Source organism: Phocoena phocoena, chromosome 7 (assembly GCF_963924675.1).
Source record: "Phocoena phocoena chromosome 7, mPhoPho1.1, whole genome shotgun sequence".
Lineage (NCBI taxonomy): Eukaryota > Metazoa > Chordata > Mammalia > Artiodactyla > Phocoenidae > Phocoena > Phocoena phocoena.
In genome coordinates, this window is record NC_089225.1 from 92817701 (window position 1) to 92840748 (window position 23048).

Genomic DNA, 23048 nt, shown 5'->3' on the forward strand with positions numbered 1-23048 from the left:
ATTCCACTTAGAGACACGCTAAAGGCGCCCCACTAACTGGGGAATAAAGTCTAAACTCCTCCACAGGGAACTCAAGGTCTTGCACAATCTCTTTACCTCCAACTGCTCTTTAACACACCTCATGCTCCTCTAACACTGAACTCTAGTTTCTCAAATTTCTAAGGTCCTTCGTGTTTCTGTTTCTCTGACCAGCTGTCCCTTAGATTTGGCCTGCCATCCCTGCTTCGTACACCTGATTGCAGCAAGCAATCAAAAGCCATTCCTCACTCCCTCCACACTAAGAGAATCCTAATTTTGTTCAGACACCCACTCTTCAAGGACTGACCCTATCTTCAACCGTAATGTATGCCAAAAACAATTGTGTGACCAGTCCTGACCAGTAAGACATAAAGGGCAAGTCCACTGGAAGGCTTCTGGGAAAGGTTTTGGTCCTAACGCTGGACACTGTCACATCTGGAATTGTGGCAATTATCCTGCAGCCACTAGGAAGGAGATTAGTGAGGACAAAGCCACCAAGCGGAGGATGGTGAAGTAGAACAAAAGAAATAATTTGGGTCTTTGGTGCAGCCACCTAATTGCTAAACTAACCAAATTAAGAGCTATCCTATATTGGGATTATCTTTATATAAGATAATATGCTGTCTTTAAGCATTTGAGTGAACGTTTTCGTTACGTGCAGCCACTAGCACTCTTTTAGATACCCTGCTAAAAGTTGTACCTTTAAAGGCTTCCTTAAACACCTTGTCACCTTCTCTTCTAATCCCTCCTAAAGTCAGCTTCTTCCTTCATGATTCTACTGTACATTTTCTATGGCAAGTATTACAAATTCACTGCAGTGTGTAATAATTTTTTTTACATCCATATTCCCCACTAAACTAGAGGTTCCTAAGGAACAGGCATTCTTTCCACAAGGCAGTAAATGGCACCACCATCTTCTCCACTATTAATTCTACTCCTTCTCCACACTTTGTATGTAATCCATCCAAAAGTTCTGGTGGCATTAACTCAAAAATACATACTAATCTCATTACTTCTCATAATCTCCACTGCTGTTACCTTAATCCAGGACGGTATCTTTCTCCTGTCACAAAGAAACAGTCCTAAGTGATCTCCCTGCTTCCACTCTTGCTGCCACCCCACGTTTCTTGCTTAAAAAGCAGCTAGAGTGGGCTTCCCTGGTGGCGCAGTGGTTGGGAGTCCGCCTGCCGATGCAGGGGACACGGGTTCGTGCCCCGGTCTGGGAGGATCCCACATGCCGCGGAGCGGCTGGGCCCGTGAGCCATGGCCGCTGAGCCTGCGCGTCCGGAGCCTGTCCTCCGCAGCGGGAGAGGCCACAACAGTGAGAGGCCCGCGTAACGCATAAAAAAAAAAAAAAAAAAAAAAAAAAAGCAGCTAGAGTGAACTTTCTAAAGCATAAATCAAATCATACCATTCCTTGCTTTAAATCCTATCAATGGTTTCCCATTACTCTTAGACATGCCCTATTCACTAGCAATAATGACCCTCTCTCTAATCTTCAAATACACCAGGGTCATCCACTGAAGGGCCTACATACTTGCTGTTCCCTCTGTTTGGACACTTGTCCTCCAGATATTCACCTGGATGCCCGCTCATCGTCATTCAGGTTTCAGACCAAGTATCGGTTCTTTAAAGGCCCTCCTTGATAACCCAGCTAAAACAGTGTCTTTTTTGGAGCCCCCATTCTCCACTCTGTTACACTCTATAAGATCTGCTTCAAAGCACTCATTTATAAGTTTCCGAAATTATTTTATTAGTTTACATATTTACAGTCTTTTTCTTTCCTAGTTCTCACTAGAACGTAAGCTTCTTGAGAATAAGAGTTCTATCAGTCATATTTATTGCTGTATGAGTGCTGCCTAAAATATAGAGGGGGCAGGTTAATAAATATTTTTTGATTTATTCTGATTATGTCTTTGAACTTGAATTCACAATAGCTACTACGCAGAAAGTGCTCAATAATTGGTGAATGAAAGCAGTTCGCTAACTGGAAATTTTGTCATTATGTTCGTTTTATGACTGATTTCAATAAAATACATAAATTTCCCAAAGCTAAAACCATACTCACTACTGAACAATGGCTAGTTGATGATGATTCATTCTTCTCTGGTAGCAGCAACAGCGATTTCATATTTTCACTGTCTGTATAATCCACAGGCCGCAGACCAAATATGTTACTGGTAAAATAAGCGCAGATGGGTTTAAGTAAATAAAATGTGTGATTTGATTCTTAACTAAATGAATACACTAGTGGAACAACTTTTTCGACTTCCTTAATAATATACAATTTTTACTAAAATAAATGACTCAAGAATTCACATAAGGCATAAGGATCAAGTACCACAAGCTGCTGAATAGAAAAAAGATATAAAATTTCAATTTGACACCAGACCATTATAGGGGGTATTTCTAACTGAATTTATTGTTACTTACACATGAAGTTTTTCACAACTCTGTATTCTTGTGTATTCATATTCATATTTTAAAATATAGCTTCATAATCATTAATCACTATGGGGTGAGATGCTTTCAAATGCAAGTAAAAATCATTTACTGTAGCTATTATAGGCTCCATAGTCTATATAAACAAATACAGAAATTAGATAAATTCACAAGACAGGAATTTAGATCCACTAGAAGGAAAACTATGCCACATGACAATTTAATAAAGTAGTAAACAGGGCACTTTTTAAATTAATTTTACTATGTATGTACACTATAATCTACAATAATCACAGCCATCACAGAGCAAACTGACGTGCTGCAGAGAACATGCTGACACAGAATTCCCAGCATGCACTAATTCACGAGTCACAGAATATTATACTGGAAGAGACCTCAGAAACATCGTACAATGGTTATTTCATAGATTAGAAAACAGAGAGAAAGGTTCCAATGACTTGACAAGGTCACATTTTCCTTCTATTCATTCCAACAATATTCCATATTGCCCATGACTAGTCTTCCAATCATAAATAAATTGTTAAAACTACAGCACCATGTCTATTATTCCACTTCTTTACATATGGTTTCAAAATGATTTTAATTTATTATACCATGGCAGAAAATTTTTCTAAAATGAACATTTCTTTTAAAATTTTCTGTTTTTTTAAGATTACATGGTATCTATATAATGGTCATTAATGTTCATGTAAAAAAATGCAGTGTGGGGGCTTCCCTGGTGGCGCAGTGGTTGAGAGTCCGCCTGCCGATGCAGGGGACACGGGTTCGTGCCCCAGTCCGGGAAGATCCCACGTGCTGCGGAGAGGCTGTGCCCGTGAGCCATGGCCGCTGAGCCTGCGCGTCCAGAGTCTGTGCTCCCGTAAGAACCAATGAGATATAAGGTCTGCACAGAGCTCAGTGGGGCAAAAGCAGAGGAAAGAAAATAGGAAGAACTTAAAAGCCTGGTGAAGCTGCTTAGATGTGAAAGGAGAAAGAATAAAAGGAGGTACAGAAGTAGAATGAGTCTCCCAGCAGAGAGTAGCGAAGGCCTTCTGCGAAGGCGTTGAAGTGAGCTAGTGTGGCAAATGAGAAACACCAAAAAATTTAAAACCAAAGAGAAGAGCAAGAAAGACAGAAGAGAAGAAGGAGGAGAAAGACAGAAAGAGAAGAGAGAGAATGCACAGAAAAATGGGGTGTTCTGGAAATGTAAGCTGTGACCAGAAACAAAAAGGATGGTACTGAAGAGGTGGACTGTCTCCTTAGGGCACAAGAAACCCTGAACAGCTCCCTAGATGGTTGTAAGCAGAAGGGATATCATCAATAGAGGCAGGGTAGCTAAGAGCTAGAGTTACACAATCAGATGGCCTGAATTTAGATTCCAGCTCTGCCACTCAATAGTTGTATGACTTTAGAGGTATTTAACCTCCTATGCCTCTGTTTCCTCATCTGTAAAACGAGAATACAACCTACTTCGTCGGATTAATATATGTAAGGACCAAGTGAATTAATGTATTAAAAGCACTTAAAACAGTGCGTGGCAGATAGTAAGTGCTCAATAATTCCTTGCTATTAATATTAACAGATTGGCATTTGGGGGGAGACAGATACAAAATGAAGATATAGGAACATAAGTTACATCTCCAGTGTTGACCTCTTCTCTTTATTTTCTCCAATTTTATGACATACTTCATGTATGCTTTGTAATGACAATTTAGATATACACTAAAGGGAAGGACAGAAACCTGGTTTCTTAGCAACATTAAAATAGGAGTAGATTTATGTTTTCCTATATGGTACAACATAAAAGATAAAAAGTATGAATGTACAATGTAAAGATAAAAAGTATAAACTAGATGACTCTGAAAAGTCCTTTCCTCACTAGGATTCTTTTTAATCACTAAGGCTAATAAAAAGGAAGTTTAACACTTCAGCTTTTTTTCAGGAGTTTAACATTTTGGCTTTACCCCAAAGGTAGAGTTCAGAATACAGTATAGCACTTCAATGTCCTCTTCCCCTCAAGAATGATAGAATAGACACCCGCCTACAACTGTGCCCAAGATGAGTTTTACCACCAGTAGAAGGGGAGAAGGAGAGATGGGCAAATTTAAACTTGCACTTGCACATATAGATCATTCAATCCCAAACACACATGCAAAAAGGCTTTTTTACTAATGCTAAACCTATCATGCATGACAGACTACCAAGATGGTCCATGATGAAATCCTTTATGAACAACTATGAAATTGCAAACATAGATTTTAAGTTTTCAAGTCACTTGAATTGCGGCAAAGCAAGAAAAAGCAGAGAAATTCAAAAGAGCAACATGTTTTTTTAAACGCTATAAAACATAAATTATCTGTTACAGATTAATTTTTTAAACATTAACTAGGGCAGTGGAATAATTAGTAAGTCCAATGGTCTATATACTATTTTCTAATTAAGAATTCTACATCCTTGCAAGGAAAACTCTGTTAATAGCAGACCAAGTAACAAATCCTAAACTCTGTATTTCTGTTAAAAAAAAAAAAAAAAAATAGTTCTGATGTGACTGGAATAGCTTTGGTTTTAAGTTCACACTGGGATGCACAGAAGGCAGTGCAGATGGATAGCCAATGAGGTTTTGAACAGTTATCAATATAAATATTCTTGAGCAACAAAGAAGTATAGAAGATATGAACCTTATTCTCACATCTGAAGTTAATATAGAACAAATTTTCCTTCTTAGGAAATGGACTCTCATTTTAGTCCTTAAGAAGTAAATTTCTCATGCAAAACACAAGTAAATTCAGAGTTAAATGAATTAACACTGCATTCAAATGTAAGAGGCATTTAAAAAATGCCAAAGTTTGCACAGCAAAAGCTCAAAGCACATAAGAAATTACTCTAAGCAAAATGTGACTTTAAGAAAACAGTAAAGTATTAGAATATTAAAATTAAATCAAAATAAAAGACAAAGTCAGAAGTACACATATGGCCTCAGATAAAACTATAAAATACGTAAACTTTGTATTATAGTCCACAGGGACGATTTCAGAATAAATTTAATGGGATAACAAAAAGTCCGTTTCTCTTTAGTTCCTGCACTCTATTATTAATACATTAGTATTTCAGAGTGATAACAACTAGTAACCAAATTGAGAGAGATCTCCAAATATTATACAGTATGAAAGTTATCAAAATAAATAATGTTATATCAGGTTGGAGACAAGGGACAGGGGATGGAAAACAGGAGGCAGGGTGGGAATTATTTCTGTAAGATACTCCATTCACATCCCCCAGACCAGAGAAGGTGGAAAGCATCCTGATTATGTTTAAGAAGCTGTAAGTATGATTTTCATATCAAAATCTGAGGGCAAAAAATGAAACCTAAAAAACAAACCATTCTAACTTACACCTATAGATGCAAAAGTCTTAAATAAAACCCTAGCAAACTAATGTAAAGTATTTGTTTAAAGAATAACACAATACACTAAGTCGTTTATCCCAGGCATGTAACATGGTGTAATATTTTTAAATGTGTTAATGACATCAACAGGCAAAAAGTCTAAGATCATCTCAAAATCACTTAATAAAATAAAATACAGTCTTGTTTAAAAATGGTAAAATAACTGGGAGGAAGATTTTTTTTTTTTTTAATTGAAGTATAGTTGATTTACAATGTTGTGCTATTTTCTGGTATATAGCAAAGTGATTCAGTTATACATGCATATATACACATATATGTGTATTTTTTTCATACTCTTTTCCACCATGGTTTATTATAGGATATTGAATACAGTTCCCTGTGCTATACAGTAGGACTTTGTTGCTTATCTATTTTATTTATAGTGGTTTGTATCTGTTAATCCCAAACTCCTAATTTATCCCTCCCCCATCCCCTTTCCCCTTTGGTAACGATAAGTTTGTTTTCTATGTCTGTGGGTCTGTTTCAGTTTTGTAAATAAGTTCATTTGCATCATATTTGAGCTTCCATATAAAAGTGATATTATATGGTATTTGTCTTTTTCTGTCTGACTTACTTCACTTAGTATGATAATCTCTAGGTCCATCCATGTTGCTGCAAATGGCATTATTTCATTCTTTTTCATGGCTGAGTAATATTCCATTGTATTTATACATATACCACCTCTTCTTTATCAATTCCTGTCAATGGACGTTTAGGTTGATTCCATGTCTTGGCTATTGTAAGCAGTGCTGCAATGAACATCAGGGTGCATGCAGCCTTTCGAATTATGGTTTTCTCCAGGTGTATACCCAGGAGTGGGATTCCTGGATCACATGGCAGCTCTATTTTTAGTTTTTTAAGGAGTCTCCATACTGTTTTCCATAGCAGCTGCACCAATTTACATTCCCATCAACAGTGTAGGAGGGTTCCCTTTTCTCCACACCCTCTCCAGCATTTATTACTTGTAGACTTTTTGATGGTGGCCATTCTGACCAGTGTGAGGTGGCAGGTACCTCACTGTGGTTTTGATCTGCATTTCTCTAATAATTAGTGATATGGGTACCTTTTCATGTGCCTGTTGGCCATCTGTATGAGAAGATCTTTATTTTTAATATTGATTTTAATAGTGACTTATAAACCTACAGTCACTATTTTTTAAAAATGAGAATAAAACAAGCATGCCAACTATCAATACTATTTTATTGTTCTGGAAGCTGTGACAAAGGCAGTAAGAAATAAAAGTTAATAAATGACCATTAAATCCTTCAAATTAGGTGTTGGCTAGGTATAAGAGAAACATACCAAAATCAACAGCTTTCCTCTATATCAGGAATAACAAGTTTTATTTATTAACAGAATATCCACTTCACCAGGGCAACAAAAGGCTCAAATACCTAGGAAAATCTCAATAAATAGTTAGTTCCATGGGTATACAAACACACATATATAAAACAGATTAAAAACTTGACTAAGATGTATAACAGAAGACTTAAACAAACAGAGAAACATACCATGGTCCTGAGTGAGAAATCAACTTTATTAATCCACTATTATCTATACACTTACCCAATTTTAATCAAAATCATAATAGGATATTCTTGAAACTTAACATAGTAAACCAAACTTCATGTGAAGGAATAAGTTGATAAAAACAGCCAATTCCCCCTCCACCCCCCACTGCTACTGTCACGACTTTAATTCAGACTCTCATCACTTGTCCCCTAGATTACTGGACACACCTCTTCACTGAACTTCCTGCCCAGTGTGGAGGTGAAAGTTTTCAACTTAAAATTTGAACTCTAGGGCTTCCCTGGTGGCACAGTGGTTGGGAGTCCGCCTGCCGATGCAGGGGACGCGGGTTCATGCCCCGGTCCGGGAAGATCCCACATGCCGTGGAGCGGCTGGGCCCATGAGCCATGGCCGCTGAGCCTTCGCGTCCAGAGCCTGTGCTCCGCAACGGGAGAGGCCACAGCAGTGAGAGGCCCGCGTACCACAAAAAAAAAAAAAAAATTTGAACTCTTCAGCACACAAGGCCTTTCACTGCTTCTGCCCACCTTCTCTGGCCTCTCATCTCATCCTCCTCCCTCCCTTCATTCCAGGCTTGTATCAGCTCCTAGAAGTGAACCAACAAGCAGTCTGGCCGTAGTACCTTAGCACCCATCATCCTCTTTCTGAAAAGCCCATCCTCCTATTCTTTTTCTTCAAATTCAGCTGAAGTGCTACTTCCTCTAGAAAGCCTTTCATGACATCCTTTAGTCATATTTCTAGCCCCTACCCTGGATTTTCATAGAATCTTGGGGCATTGAGCTATGAAGGCCTGTATCATACTGTTCTGTAACCACTAATATAACTGTCTGTTCACTCCTACTAGAATACAAGTAGTAGGTAAAACAACTGGGGAGGTTTAAGAAGTAAAGGGAGTGATGGAGAAGAGAATGAGAAAATCTAACAGCATTTCATTGGAAACCCAGGAAAAGAAGGCATCTAAGTAGAAAGAAGACTTCAACTTTGAGATAATAAAGGTTGCCAAAATGTCTGTTCTAGAGCTAAAGAATGCCATTTAGAAATTTAGAATAAGCAAGAGGACCCTACTTATCTACAACTTCAATTAGTCAAAGTACCAAGCCCTAAAGAAGGAAAGATAAAAGAATAGTTTTTGCCCTTTCTTCTACTACTTTCTTCTACTCTAAGAGTAGGGAGAAGGTCTCTACTCTTCTCCCAGGGATGGAAAGAGTCTAGTCCTGGTTATTGAGAAAAGAGATACATTAAGAGTAACAGAGAGGGCTCCCCTGGTGGTGCAGTGGTTGAGAGTCCACCTGCCGATGCAGGGGACACGGGTTCGTGCCCCGGTCCGGGAGGATCCCACATGCCGCGGACCGGCTAGGCCCGCGGGCCATGGCCGCTGAGCCTGCGCGTCCAGAGCCTGCGCTCTGCGACGGGAGAGGCCCGCATACTGCAAAAAAAAAAAAAAAAAAGAGTAACAGAGAAAAAAAGAAAAGCGTGTTTGCCAACTCAGAGTCTGGAGTCTGAGATATTAATGGCTTAAAAGGAACAAGAACTTCAGGCAAAAAAAAAAGAGTAGTAAGAACCCTATATAGTCCCCATGCCCCGCTCCCCATGCTCTCCTTAAAGGATGGAGGAAGGCACAGGAACAAACTCCACCTATTCTCACCTGCCAAGTACTTAACTCTAGAAAGACAATAGATAGAACACTGGCAGAAAGAAAAATGGACCTTAAAAATGCCAAGGCTGGAGGAATTACTTTGGGAAATTATTTTGTGATCCCACAAAAGGTAACATGGGTGCCTAATGGGCAAGAGACTACCATTCTGCTCAGGGAGCACGTATCATTTACTCTGACATCTACCAGGAACCCATTCCACCGGCCTAGACAAGGTGGAGCTTACGGAAACTTGGTTTTAGACATTCTCTTCACAATTATAGTCAAGTTGGGAGCAGAGGGTAGCAATTCCTATTCTCAGCTCATCAGCCCCTTTTATCAGGAGAGGAAAAAATATACCATCTTTTTATGCATTCGAACACTTACTAATTCACTCTACAAATAAACAGACTACGTTAGGCACTCGGCAGGGCCTGGGAGAGCAGGCACGATCCCTGGTACCTAGAGCATACTACCTAATGAGAAGATAGTAAGAGGCAGGTGCACTACCACCTCTGGTCTATGACTGGGAGGAAGCGTCACATACAGACAAAGGATTCGGGAAAGCCAGCCAGAAAGAAATGATACCTAAGATGAAACCCAAAGAATGAGAAACTGACCACCAAAAACGAATACTCCAGACAAAGGGAAAGCATATTTAAAGGTTAGGAAGCAAAACAGCTTGGTACCTTTTAAGGAAATAAAAATTTAGAAATGCTAGTGCGAAAAAAAAGGCTGAAGGAGAAGGGGGACAGGGGGAACTGTGGAGAGACGGGGCTGGAAGGATGAGGAGAGCCAGACTGTCTGGGTCCCTACAAACCATGTTCTAAAGTCTGACTTTTATTTTAAAAACATTAAGAGGTGCCAGTGAAGGGTTTTAAGCAAGTAAGTCATTTGACCAGAATTGCATATTTTTAAAGTTCTTGGGCTGCTTTATGAAAAGTAATCTGAAAAGGAAACCAGTTAGTAAATGGCAAAGCCAATCAGGTCAACAACAACTACCACAAAATAAAACAGAAAGCAGAAAACACAGAAAATACTTAAGTATAATGACCAGTAGTCCACAAAATAAGGATGTTTAGAAACAGCTCCCCACCTGTTATACCCTAGATTAAATCGACTCTTGCATTTGCCCTATAGTTGCCTTATTATCCTCTATCCAACATCATTCCCAACTTCTGTCACCAAATAAACCTTCCTTCCCTACTATCCTAATTATGTCAACCAGCTCTCTGGAATGCAGTAGCCACTTGGCATATGTGACTATTTAAATTAATTAAAATACATTTTAAAATTTATTTCCTCAGTAGCAATAGCCACATTTCAAGTGTTGAATAGTAACAGATGTCTAGTAGCTACTGAGTGCCCAGCACAGATATGGAGCATTTTCATGAGTGCAGAAAGATCTACTGGACAGTGCTGGGCTATCGATGTACCTAAAACTGCCACTTCACTATGTAAGCCTACTGAGAACAACACAGCTATCTGAGAAGGCACCTGTGAAAGCGGACCCGCTCACTGTCTCAGGCCCTCACCTTGTGTATTAATGAGCTTCACGATGTAGTGAAGAATCATGATGCACACACCATAAGACAGGCCCTGTGTTTTGGCTCATTAATCCTCACTATGCTCTGAAGAAATAGAAAAGCAGCCGGCATCACCCATGCTTTATAGGTAAGGACACCAAGGCACAGAAACTAACCTGCCTGAGGCTATAAAGTCAATAATGGAGCCACAAATAAAAGCTGGAATCCCTAATGCCCTGACTAGTCCTCCATTCATTAGAGTAGTCACGGCTGATTTAAGAACCCATGAATAGAAACTATTCTGTTTCACCTGACCCAAGCAACCACTTGCTCTATCAAATGGATTGCTATGCCCACAGGAGGGTCATATCTGTTAGATATGTATATATATGTATACACACACACATAAATACACACTGTGTATGTAAAAAAACAGAAAAACTGAAAAATATAAGATATGTATTCCCTGAGCTTGCCCTATCTTATTACATGTGATGGGAAATAAAGGATATTAAAAACACCTACAGGGGCTTCCCTGGTGGCGCAGTGGTTGAGAGTACGCCTGCCAATGCAGGGGACATGGGTTCATGCCCTGGTCCGGGAAGATCCCACATGCCGCAAAGCAGCTGGGCCCGTGAGCCATGGCCGCTGGGCCTGCGCGTCCGGAGCCTGTGCTCCGCAACAGGAGAGGTCACACAGTGAGAGGCCCATGTACCGAAAAAAAAAAAAAAAAAAAGAAAAACCACATATCAAAACTAACAGCACCAAGGTATGGTATATTCCTGTGTTATTAACTTGTTTTTCAGTTACATTATATGATTACCTATAAAAAAAAATTACAACCTAGAAGCTCTGCATTTTGTAATCCTTATTTGCCTCTGTAACCAGCGTTAAGTCCTGACTTTTGTGTGCTCCTTCCAAACCTGTAGAAGTAATGCTGGCACAGAGAGGCAATACTTGCATTTTCATTTCAACTACCTCATTAACTGAAAAGAGTAAAATAATATATAGGGAGACATGAACCAAGTTAGAGATTAAAGATATAAAATCCACATACAGCATTTGCTTGTGACACTCTTGACAACAGCAATTTTAAAATGCAGCCGCCAGCATTCACTAATGTGTCTCTCTGCCCTAACACTGCAAAACAATTTACCCAGAGCTCATTTGAATGATGTAAAAAAATCTAAGAAATAATTTGACTGCACTTGCCTAACATCTGAATTCTTACACATTTTAACTGTGGTTACACTAAATATGCAAAAAAAAAAGGAGAAAAGGAATAGAATATTTAAAACAATTCTAAAGTATTGGGAAGCATACAAAGTAGTTATATGCTTCTAATTCTTGCCTTATTAATAAGTATGAATCACTTTATATAATATAAAAACTAAGTGAATTTTGCCAGAAGGTCAAAGCTTCCAGAGTTAACTTGACAACTGTTTCTGAATTAAAAGAGCAAATCTCCCTCAAATATGTAAGTATCATAAAGGAAAAGGGCATGAACGCTGATTTTAAATCCAGAATACAATGGCCACATCTAAATTTAGTTGTGAAAGAAAACAGAGCCATCAACTTGGGTAGTAAAGTCTCTGTTTCATCACAGACCTTGATTCAAGAATAAGTCAGCTAAAAAAACAGTTTTTAAGTTGAACTACTTACACCGCGCTCCTGGAGGCTCCATAGGAGAGTAACAGCTTGACTATATCCACGTGCCCATTCTTGGCTGCGTCGTGAAGAGGTGAGTCATTCTGATACCCAGTGGTGTTCACCAACGCCTTGTGCTGGAGCAGCAATTCCACCACCTTCAGGTGCCCGTGATTGCAGGCTTCGTGCTAATTAAAGAAAAAGAAGAGTGATGAGGAAGAGCAATGAACAGCATCATAACAAAACCACACTTCAGAAAAATAAATGTGAACCTCAATCAGTAAATTGGTTCTTACCTAAATACTCGTACTAAACCATAAGTTGTTGACAGAGTAAAAGCCACTATTAATAGTCTTTATGGTAAGATGAATGGCGATCAAGATTTATGTTATTCATGGAAAAAGATTTTTTTTCATTTGAGCCTTGGGTCAAGCTCTCTTATTTGGAAGAAAATATAGCTTTGGGCCCATTATGGCTCCTAAATTGTTCTACAGTAAGAAATCTAAAACAAGAAAAAAAAACACAGAAAATATTTAACAACCAGATCATGCATAAAATCTGAAATCCTCCAAGGCTGAATAGAACTCACCAAATCAGGGACTTAGCCATAAGCTAAGCGGTGCACCTGCATGTATACATACACGCCCAACAAAGTGAATACCCTAGAATGAGTATTTATAAGAAAAGCCTCTCCAACTGCTGAAGCTACAGATACTGTATGGCTGGTGCCAATGATAACAGAAAAAACACAGAGTAGGCACTCAAAAAGAGCTTACTGAATGAATGTTCAAAGATGCTTTACATACACATCTTTCCTTATGTTTAACGATCTGCTAACAATGCCACTGTGCTGTAGTATTCTAATAAACCTCTGGCATGCCATACTTTTTAAGTACATACATTGAAATCTTATTCGGCGATACACCACATTAAATGTCTGTAGGTCTATTTCTAGGAGAAAGGGATCCAAATAAGGCATCAGGTCCTCTAAATCACTCACCAACTTCTACTACAGTTTGCCTTAGTGGCTTAAAAGAAAAATTAACCATTCTTTGAAAAGGTTTGCCAGCCTGCGGAGTCCAACCAACAAAGTGACTCTGATCCAGAATAAACACTCCCAGCTTTAAAAACTGGCAAGGAGAAGTCATTATATACAACTTTAAAACCCTATGTGCACCTATTCTAATGAGACAGAATAAGGGCATCCACCTCATCTCTTAACACTTCTATGGCTGCATTCAAGACACATGTTACTGTCCTAATGTAATTAGCCGATATAGCACTGGTTCCCATGTATTTGTACTATTCTTTTTCCAGACTACTCTTCACGCTTTTTTTTTTTAGTAATAATAAGCAAAGACTTTAAAAGATGTTTAACATGAGCAAAGATTTCTACTGCCTCTGTGTGTCATACCCTAGATAGGGTATAAGTGAGACTAAGACAGATCCTCGATAAGAATCACTGCCTTGTGATACATTGCTACACCCAGTTCCTCCGACCTCTCTTTGTTCCAAGAAATGTGGTTCCAATGACATGCAATGCTGCAGAATGGAGCCGGGTGTCAGCTGTAGCAGTTACCTCTCCATAAATGAGCTAAATTCAGCAATATGGTGTAACTGGATTCTTAAATCTAAATGTAGTCAGTCAAAAGGCAGCCAATTTTTCGCCCGTCACAACAGAAAAGCTAGATAAAACATAATCATTTACTCTTATTTGTTGAGAATATAAGTTCTTCAGATTAAAAAGAGATTGTATATGTGGTAGAGGATGATATATAGGTGACTACATAACTATAAACTATAATAACTATAAAACATAAACAGAATGATAATAAAAAAACAAACAACTAGAAACTACCAATGGTGTCCATCCAGCATGGTCTTTAACATTCGGGTCACTTCCATTTTGTAAGAGGTATTCAACAGAAGGTATGTCGCCCTAGTAGAAAAATGAAAAGGTAGAAAGAAATTAAAAATCATCAAGGACAGAAAAAAAATATTAAGATTTTACCTTCTTCAAGATAAAATTTAAATCTTTTCTTTTCTATGCCTATTGCTCATGAGTCAATAAATGGTAAGCTATGTATGCATGGATTGTTCTGAGGTACCAACTCATCAAAGCCATGTGGTCCATCACTGAATACAGAGTACAAAATCTCTGCTATTAACAACCTGCATCAAAATTCATTTCAAAATACCAAGGACACTAGCCAAAGATCACCTGATCAAAATGAAGTTTTTAAAGTCACCATTTCGTTTGTGAAAAACATCCTTTCTGAGCACACATGAAAATGGTTTCTGATTTCTGTTTAAAACAAAACTAAAGCCAAGAGGGCTGCTCAGTGAAACGAATGTTAGAAAGCCAAAAACTGTTGTCTTATTGGCAGTTAATCCACTTATCCTCGAAATATTGTTTATGTTCACCTTATTTGCTCAAAGATATTTTTTAGGCAAAAGCAAAGCTTATTTTCTCCAAAATAACTGACAGCTTACTCTGAAAAAGGCTGAATAAATAAAAGTCACATATGACAAAAATTATACATGCCAATGTGTGTTGAGAAGAGCTTCTTTAGGGAGAAGGACGTCTCCTCTCTCCTACCACTCCCAGCCCCAGCACTCTTCTGAAATGAGTTTTTCTCTGTTGGTTTGAAAATGTAGAAGTCACTAAGTCCCCTAAATACAGTAACATTTGCTTTTATTGGATTGTTTCGGACTACCTCTCAAATACAGCAAATCTTAAGATGGTAGCTTACTCAGTTTTCTAAAAAAAACAAACCTGCATACAACATATATTTTTAAGATCCTAAATTAGCAAAATGACCTTAAATATTAAATGGGCCTAAAAAAACAAGTATTCTGTATGTTTCAAATCAATTGCCCCACTTCCAATAAAAAAAATATTTCCCATAGTTCCTTAGAGGTACAAATTCTACACCGCTAGCACAAGTTAACATACACTTAGCACCTTTTGCACTATATTCAAGTCAGTTCCAAATGAGCTCAGGAAAATCTGTCAAGATACAAATTTGGTTTTTTTTAAACGAACCCATGAATATTGGGGCAGATGAACTGCCAGAACCACATGCATTCCTGACCTTCAAAATGAAACTATCCACAAAAATATATATGTAAACCTTCTCAAAAATGTCCTCAGTCTAATTCTACATGGCCAGCACAAAAACATATTAACCTAAAGAAGCCTGTAAAATAATATAAACACAACTGTGGAATGGAAGAGTCCCATAGACAATTAGTGACAGTGTAGAAGCTAAAAGCAGAATCTCTTTTCAGGGTGCTAGCCAGTGGTATTTTTCTTTCATGTCACCTCTTCATATTATCAAAAGTGTCTTCTGTTAACATTTTACCCCTATACTTCCCTGAAATGTATAGCTGATTTGCAAATTGCTTGCTTTTTATACCCCATCTGCTTTTTCCTCCCTAGTACTTAAAAGTTCGTCATATTTTCTCCTTCTACTTTATGTAAATTTAATGTCATGCACATAAATAAAATTATGATAATTAGATAGGGTCCAAGTAACTGCGTAAGCTTGAACCAATATAAAGTTTCCAGGAAACAAATTAACTTCCGCTTCTGATTTCTTTAAATTAATTTCTTCCCAAACAGAATATTTTCTGAGTAATAAGCACTCACTTTTAGGCTTCTCACAACTTAAAAGAATAATTGAGATTCTCTTAAAACCACGGGGGGGGAAAACCATCTAAGAAAAAAGTATTTACCAAGGCTTATAAAAAATTTTAAAGACTTGGTGTTTTCAAATAAAACCTTAAAGGCTGAAAACAAGGGAACATGAGTGTCACATTGAATTTTCTTATTGCTAACCTTTCATTCATAGGAAATATTCTTCATACATGCATATGGCAGTAGTATAAGTTAACTTTCCAAAAACAAATACACACACACACAAATAAAACTTTTTCCTTATAAAGGTTAGCTCTTCTAAAATACTATTAAGAATATTTTTATAAAAATAGTACAGGACATTACAATTAAGTACAATAATGATGACTTAGCCAAATGGTTAAGCTTTTCCCCATAAATGAACTAACCAGGTACCTAAAATTTCTCCTTTTAGCAACTAGGTGTTGTTTAAAAAAAAAAAAAAGTCTAGTCATCTGGAATGGAGCTCTAAAGTTTTTTAAACATTTTCTGGGTGTCTTAGTTATTTACTGAATAAAATAATTTCACAGATGACTCGGACAACCTAGCCATCGTGACAGTAAGTTACTGGTATTACAAAGATGGTGGGTGACAAAGGGAAAAATGGAGACTGACTCCAAGAGGTGCTCTAGAAATTGAAATCTTGAAAATATCACAGATGCCAGTTTGCTTTTGAGTCCTTTGTTATTGTCTGAGGAAGCCAGTATGGAGGATAAGTAATAACATGATTTTACACACAATATAACATGACTGCCTTAAGGTATAATGAATGATTACAAAGTCAAACCCTAAAGGAGATGCCTCACAAGGGATTTTCTCTCTACCTAAGAAATCCTCATCACCTTTGTTATGTTAGGCATACCATCCCTTTTAAGTTGCCTTCAAAATATTACCTATCATGTCTGCACCTTAAATACATCATGGCATGTCAACTTCAAGCCATTCTTCTATTTCTAATACATTCACTGCCATGGCGTGAATTATGAGTAATCGTTACCATTTGAAGAATCTGTGCTAGAGAACTTTGGGGCAGTTTATTCCAGCATCAACAAATTCTCAAGCAAAGGTGAAAAAACAGAATAACAAATCAAATTTTTCTCTCTGTATAATGAAATGTCAAATACTAAGATTTTTCTTATTAAATCAGAAGAATAAACAATGAGTGTTTATCTTAGTTTCTAGTAGGCATAATGCTTCCTCATAAAAATCACTTGTTTATAACATAATGTTCTCAAAATCACTTTAGCCATAGGTGACATAGATATTCAAGTACAAACATGGGGGCATGAAGAGAGCACAGTGAATCTCAACTTTTGTTCTGGTTGAATAAGGATACTCACAACATCCCAGACACAGTATTAATAAATATCCTGCTTGAAATTCCATAGTGTAAGAAAATAAATGTATAAATAAAGAATTCAAGAATAATTCTGTCTAAGGTATGCATGCAAATGGCACTGAATGTCCAAAAACTAGTTGGCTGGCCCATGAGCCCATGATCCTGAGGAGAAAAGGATCTGAGAACTGAGAACATAAACATTATCTGCTGATGATATAGTAACTGTCTACATTCAGGCAGCCTGAATATTTAGGCAATCTGGATATTTAATAAGAGACTTCTACTGCCAAGTACAGAGTGTTTCAAGATAAATAAGGTTAACAGATGCTTTACATTAACCCAAAAGTCCCACTTCTAGGAACTTATCCTAAGGATATACCTGCTCACATATGAAACAAAGATTGCTCACTGCAGCACAGTTTATAAAAGCAGAACAATGGAAACACAGGCATCCATCAGTAAGGAACCAGTAAAATAATAAAAATTCATGGAACGCTATGCTACAATAGAATGTACAGAAAAGTGTGTACTAATATGGAAAGCATTTACTTATGTTTGTATAAAGAAATTCACAAGAAAGTAAGCAAGGGCTTGTCAGCAAGAGGGTGGCTGAGGACAGAAATGGGAGTGAGGCTTTCCACTGTAAATACTTTTATTCTTATTTTTGAAGCATGAAGTTATTACTCACATTTTGAAATTACATTTTAAACGGGCAATAAACTCCACATAACCACAAAGTCAAATTGAGGAGTCACATAATAAACAGAAAGCTAAAAACATATAAATGAAAACAAAACAATGTCACCATAGAGGAAAAACCAACTCTGGGAATTCTGTAAAAGACTGATTCAGAAGGCAGGCTATAAGCTAGATTTTGAACGTTAGATACAAAGGATCATGAGGGAAAAGAGAAAGATTCAGAGGAAAGGATATAAGAGGCAGAAAAAAGAACATGTGCCAAGTATTGGTAGCATTAAAGTTCAGTGTCAGAAGAAGAGGGTTCAGATCATGGCTAAGTGGGAAAATCGCTCAATTATTCAACAAATATCAATCTATTACATACCAGGCAGAGTTCTAGACACTGAAGACAGAACACTGAACAAACAACTCTTGCTCTCATTCTGAAGAGAAAGACAGGAAACAAAAAGATCTCTAATAATGATGTCAAGAAATAATAATAGGAAGAAAAACAAAACAAGCTAAGCATATGGCAGAGACTGCTATTTTATGTATATTCAGAAAAGTCTCTCTGAAGAGGTGGCGTCTGAGCAGAGGTCTGTACAGGCCATAAGGAGGACTGTGGATTTTATTTTAAGTGAGCCGGGAAGTTATTGGTAGGGCAGCACAGAAAAGACAAGTTATGGCTTTGGTCAGACGACTTTGGCTGTTATACAAAGAACTGAGTGCACTAAGTACAAAGGAAAAGCAGAGAAGGTAGTTCAGTGATGTGGATGAAAACTGACAACACCCACACTGCCACCAACAATGTCCACGTTCTAATCCCCAGGGACGTGTGACAATGTTACCTTACACAACAAAAGGAACTCTGCAACGTGATTAAGTGTACAGACCTGGAGGTGGGGAAGATTTATCCTGCACTGTCCGAGTGGTTCCCATCTAATCACATGAGTCCTTAAAAGCAGTGAACTCTTCCCGGCTGGGGCAGAAGGATGGAATATCAGGACTCCACCTGCTGCTGTCAGCTCTGAATACAGAGGACGAGGTCCACTCACCAAGGAATGTGACAGCCTCTAGAACCTGAGAGCTATAAGCCAGCAAGAAAACAGGATCTCAGTCCTACAACCAGAAGGAAGTACACAGTTCCTGCCAACAACCCAAGCAAGCAAGGAAACGGGTTCTCTCCTAGTGTCTCCAGAAAGTAGCATAGCCAACGAACTGATTTTAGTATGGTGAGGCTCATACCAGGCTTCTGGCCTACAAAAGTGTAAGAAAATAAATTTGCCTTGTTTTAACTCACTAAATTTGTGGAAATTTGTTATGACAGCAATAGGAAACTATTTCAAGTGGTTAGGACAAGAAAATACAGGTAGCTTCCACTAGGGTGATAGTTATGGCCAACAAAGATGCCCAGACGTAGGTAGGTCTGGGGCAAGCTATTAAAGAATTTTATTAATGACGTGACTAAGTTCAAAGATCATTCTATAAAGCCATCACCGTAGCAAGGGAAGCTAACTAGCCCAACAGAAGAGTAAAACTACTGTGGGGTTCTATGCCCTCAGTGTATCCACCAGGCATGCACAGTGCAACAGTGCACACTTAGGATCTGGGGGAAACACGGAAAATGTGGACACTGCATGTCTATAAGATGTTTCAGGGGAAAATAACAACTACAATAACGACAACAAAATCTATCTTTGACAGCAAAAAACCTCATTTGTTCCGGCTACCTGCAAAGTCATCAGGTCTGTATTCATGACTCAGCTGCAGTAACTCTTTCCTTTTCCCTGCTCCTCAATCCATGTTATAGTACAGCTGACCCTTGAACAACACAGATTTGAACTGTGCGGGTCTGCTCATACACACATTTTTTTCAATAAATATATTGGAAAGTTTTGGGAATATTTGTGACAATTTGAAAAACCTTGCAGACGATCCAGGTAGCACAGAACTATCAAAAAATTAAGAAAAGTTAGGTATGTCATGAATGCATAAAATATATCTGGATAATAGTTTATCCTTACATAGGCATAAGGTGATATTTAATATAAAATTAATAATGTGTTCGTCTTCTTACTGTTTTATAACTTTGCTCTCAAAGAATTACATTACCATACAAGATGCCTCTCTCTTGTAATTGGAGAAACTGCCCATTAGCCTATCATCACAGGTAAGTGGTTTTTAAAAAAACGTAATGATGTTTCCAATACTGTAATATGAATATGACTGTAATACTTAGGCCATAAAATTTTATGATTCATTTATAGTATATAGCTAGGCTACAGTGATGCAACTCTATCAATTACACTAGTCTACAATAAAGCAATCATGTTGCTGCTTCTTTTCAATGCATGAATCATTATACATGTAAATAAATATGAATTTCTTCTTCACAATATCTTTTCATTTTTGATGTCTAGTGTTAGTAATACATATACCAACTACAGTGTTTTGTATCATATAAGACAACGTTGATGCATGTACTGACAGACGATTCATCTTATAAACAGATGACGTAAACTTATGCTATCTAAATGCAGTACAGTACCATAAATGTATTTTCTCCTCCTTATGATTTTCTTGATAACATTTTTCTCTAGCTTCCTTTACTGTAAGAATACAGTATATAATACATATAATATACAAAATATGTGTTAATCGACTTTGTTTTATCAATAAATGCTTCCAGTCAACAGTAGGCTATTAGTAGTTAACTTTTAAGAGTCAAAAGTTATACGAAGATTTCGACTATGTGGAGGTCAGCCCTCCTGACCCCTGCCCTGTTCAAAGGCCAACTGTAGCTTTAACTTTAGAGCCACCTCAAATCCTTTTCTGAAGGAGGTGGATACAAAGCATAAACAAGATAGCAGGATTGCAGCACTTGGCTTTCAAGTATGCACAGATTATTCATTCTCGGTTGTAAACAAAAAAATTAGGATAGAAAATGAAATGCATACTATTTATAAAAGGATAAATATACTGATAAATCCTTTGATTTTTCTTCAAGTATTTGTTTGATTATTAAAATCCAGCTGAGACGGGGACATGCATTCAACTTATAATAAATTTGTAAAAGAGGACATTATTGTTAAATAGGCATTTTAAAAAACAATAGAAATCAATTAACTTTTCTTAAACGTACTATATCAGAATCTGCCAATGAATGACAGTATAGTATTTGATAAATTCAAGAGAATCAAAATGAGTAATTCTAATTCTGGCAAGACAACTGCTAAGTAAAATGACAATCTGACAAAACTTGTATTGAAGCAATCTTGAACATATCAATGGAGAAAATTCACCAAGATGGCATCATGCCAGCATTCTTTCCTGTCTTAAGATTCCACTGCGCTTTTTTCCACAGCCTACGCCAAGCACAGATAAACTATGGCCTGCAGGCCCGACACCTAATTTCATGTGTAAAGTTTTATTGGTTTACCTATTATCTATGACTACTTTTGCACTAAAACAGAGTTGAATAGTTAAGACTATATTCCTACAAAGCCGAAAATATTTACTCTAATTGCCCCTTTAAGAAAGATGTGCCAAACCATGGCCTAGACTCTAGGTCCTAGAGATCCTCACTAATAAAGATAAATGATTCTTACGACTGAGTGAAAAATTCTCTACCAATGAAAGCAGATGCTTAACTGCTGGTCTGAAAATAATTCCCAGTAAGCAAAATGTAGAAACTAAAGCAGTCTACATGTATGTATTAGCCAGAAAAATGAACAAAAAATATTTATTATTATGCTAGCTACTTATATCTATGAAGCATTAATAACATTATGTTAGGATTATTATACCTTATATATTATATAATACACACACAAACAGATATAAATAAAACAAAGAGGACAAAAAATATAGTCTGCTTTTTAAAATCATGCTTTGAAAAAAATCAGACTAAAACGTAACCAGAGCCAACTCCAAAAATTCAAGTTGTTCATAGGATACGAAATGCCTAGAAAGTAGTCATGTTGCAGGTTCTCCCCTTACTGGCATCAGGCGTAGAGATCCTACATTCATCATTTATTGGAAGATAAAGCAAGAAAAAAAAAAGTGTTGGAAGAAACTCACTTTTGTGCTTTTCCCTTTCTCCACAGAAAAATACAGGAATCCCTGGACTCAATGCCTACTCCATGTTCTTCCCAGACATTTTATGTTGCTCACCAGCTTCATGTTCAGGGTCTCAAGGGGCTCTTTCTAGACCTCCCAAAGTTCCCCATCCATGCAAAGGACCCAAGGGTTTCCCAGTCAATTTACTGAAAGATCATAAAAGCTACACTAATTTAGTACTAATCTCTCCCATATTGTATTTTCATAACACTTGCATGAATTCACAGACCAAAGTCTATAAAGCTACGATGCTAACTGCTCCCCTCTACGTGCGGCACTTGCATCAATTTCAAAGACTAACCACTACAAGTACATACACCACATGCTCAGCAAACTAGCCAGGTTCCAAAAAACGAACACCGCCGCATCCCAGGTGTAGAGGAAATAAAGGTAACTCAGTAAATAGGCTAGGAAAAGGAATGGGATGACTGTGGGCTCCAGAGAAGCCCCTTTGTGGTGAACCACAGGAGCCATTTCTGACAGTCAAATTTTCAGGTCATTGGAGAAATGTACAGACCACGTCTCGCAACCTCCCAGATCCCGGCAGTACCCACTAGGAGTGTCAACAATACAGAAGTTCATCCCCTCTCACACTGCCCCTGAGCTCTGAAGTTAGGTAATAAAGATGTGTTGCCAGCAGTAACTTGGCAATTGTCTGTCTATGTCCATAAAGCATGAGAAGAATGGGTAAACAAAATGGTGAAAACTGACAAAAAACATTATGGAATAGACAAAAATGAAAGCACTTGGCAAAGCTGAAGCTGAAATACGGAAATATTGGTTTTGTCCTGCAAGATCAAGCTCCTCAGGACTAGGGGCCACTGCTCTGAGGTAGGGATACAGTCCTTATGAATTTCTGCTTCTCTGGTTCACAGGAAGTATCACATCTGGTTAGGTTAATTAGCCTAGTAATCTTATATCATTTTCCACAAACTCCAAAGAAACTGTTTTATACTGGGTCTCATTCTGAAGTTGTATTTTCGAGTAAGCATCCT

The 23048-nt window shown here is 37.7% G+C and overlaps 1 protein-coding gene across 1 annotated transcript in view; it reads right to left on the minus strand.

The window, feature by feature from the left end:
* BARD1 (BRCA1 associated RING domain 1) overlaps window positions 1–23048 on the minus strand; it is a 76597-nt gene that overhangs the window by 23815 nt on the left and 29734 nt on the right. Inside the window, exons 6-8 of the mRNA XM_065880310.1 lie at window positions 14097–14177; window positions 12254–12426; window positions 2087–2195 (exon numbers count right to left, since the gene is read on the minus strand). Of these exons, the coding sequence (XP_065736382.1) occupies window positions 2087–2195; window positions 12254–12426; window positions 14097–14177 (363 nt within the window). The remainder of the gene's footprint in view (window positions 1–2086; window positions 2196–12253; window positions 12427–14096; window positions 14178–23048) is intronic.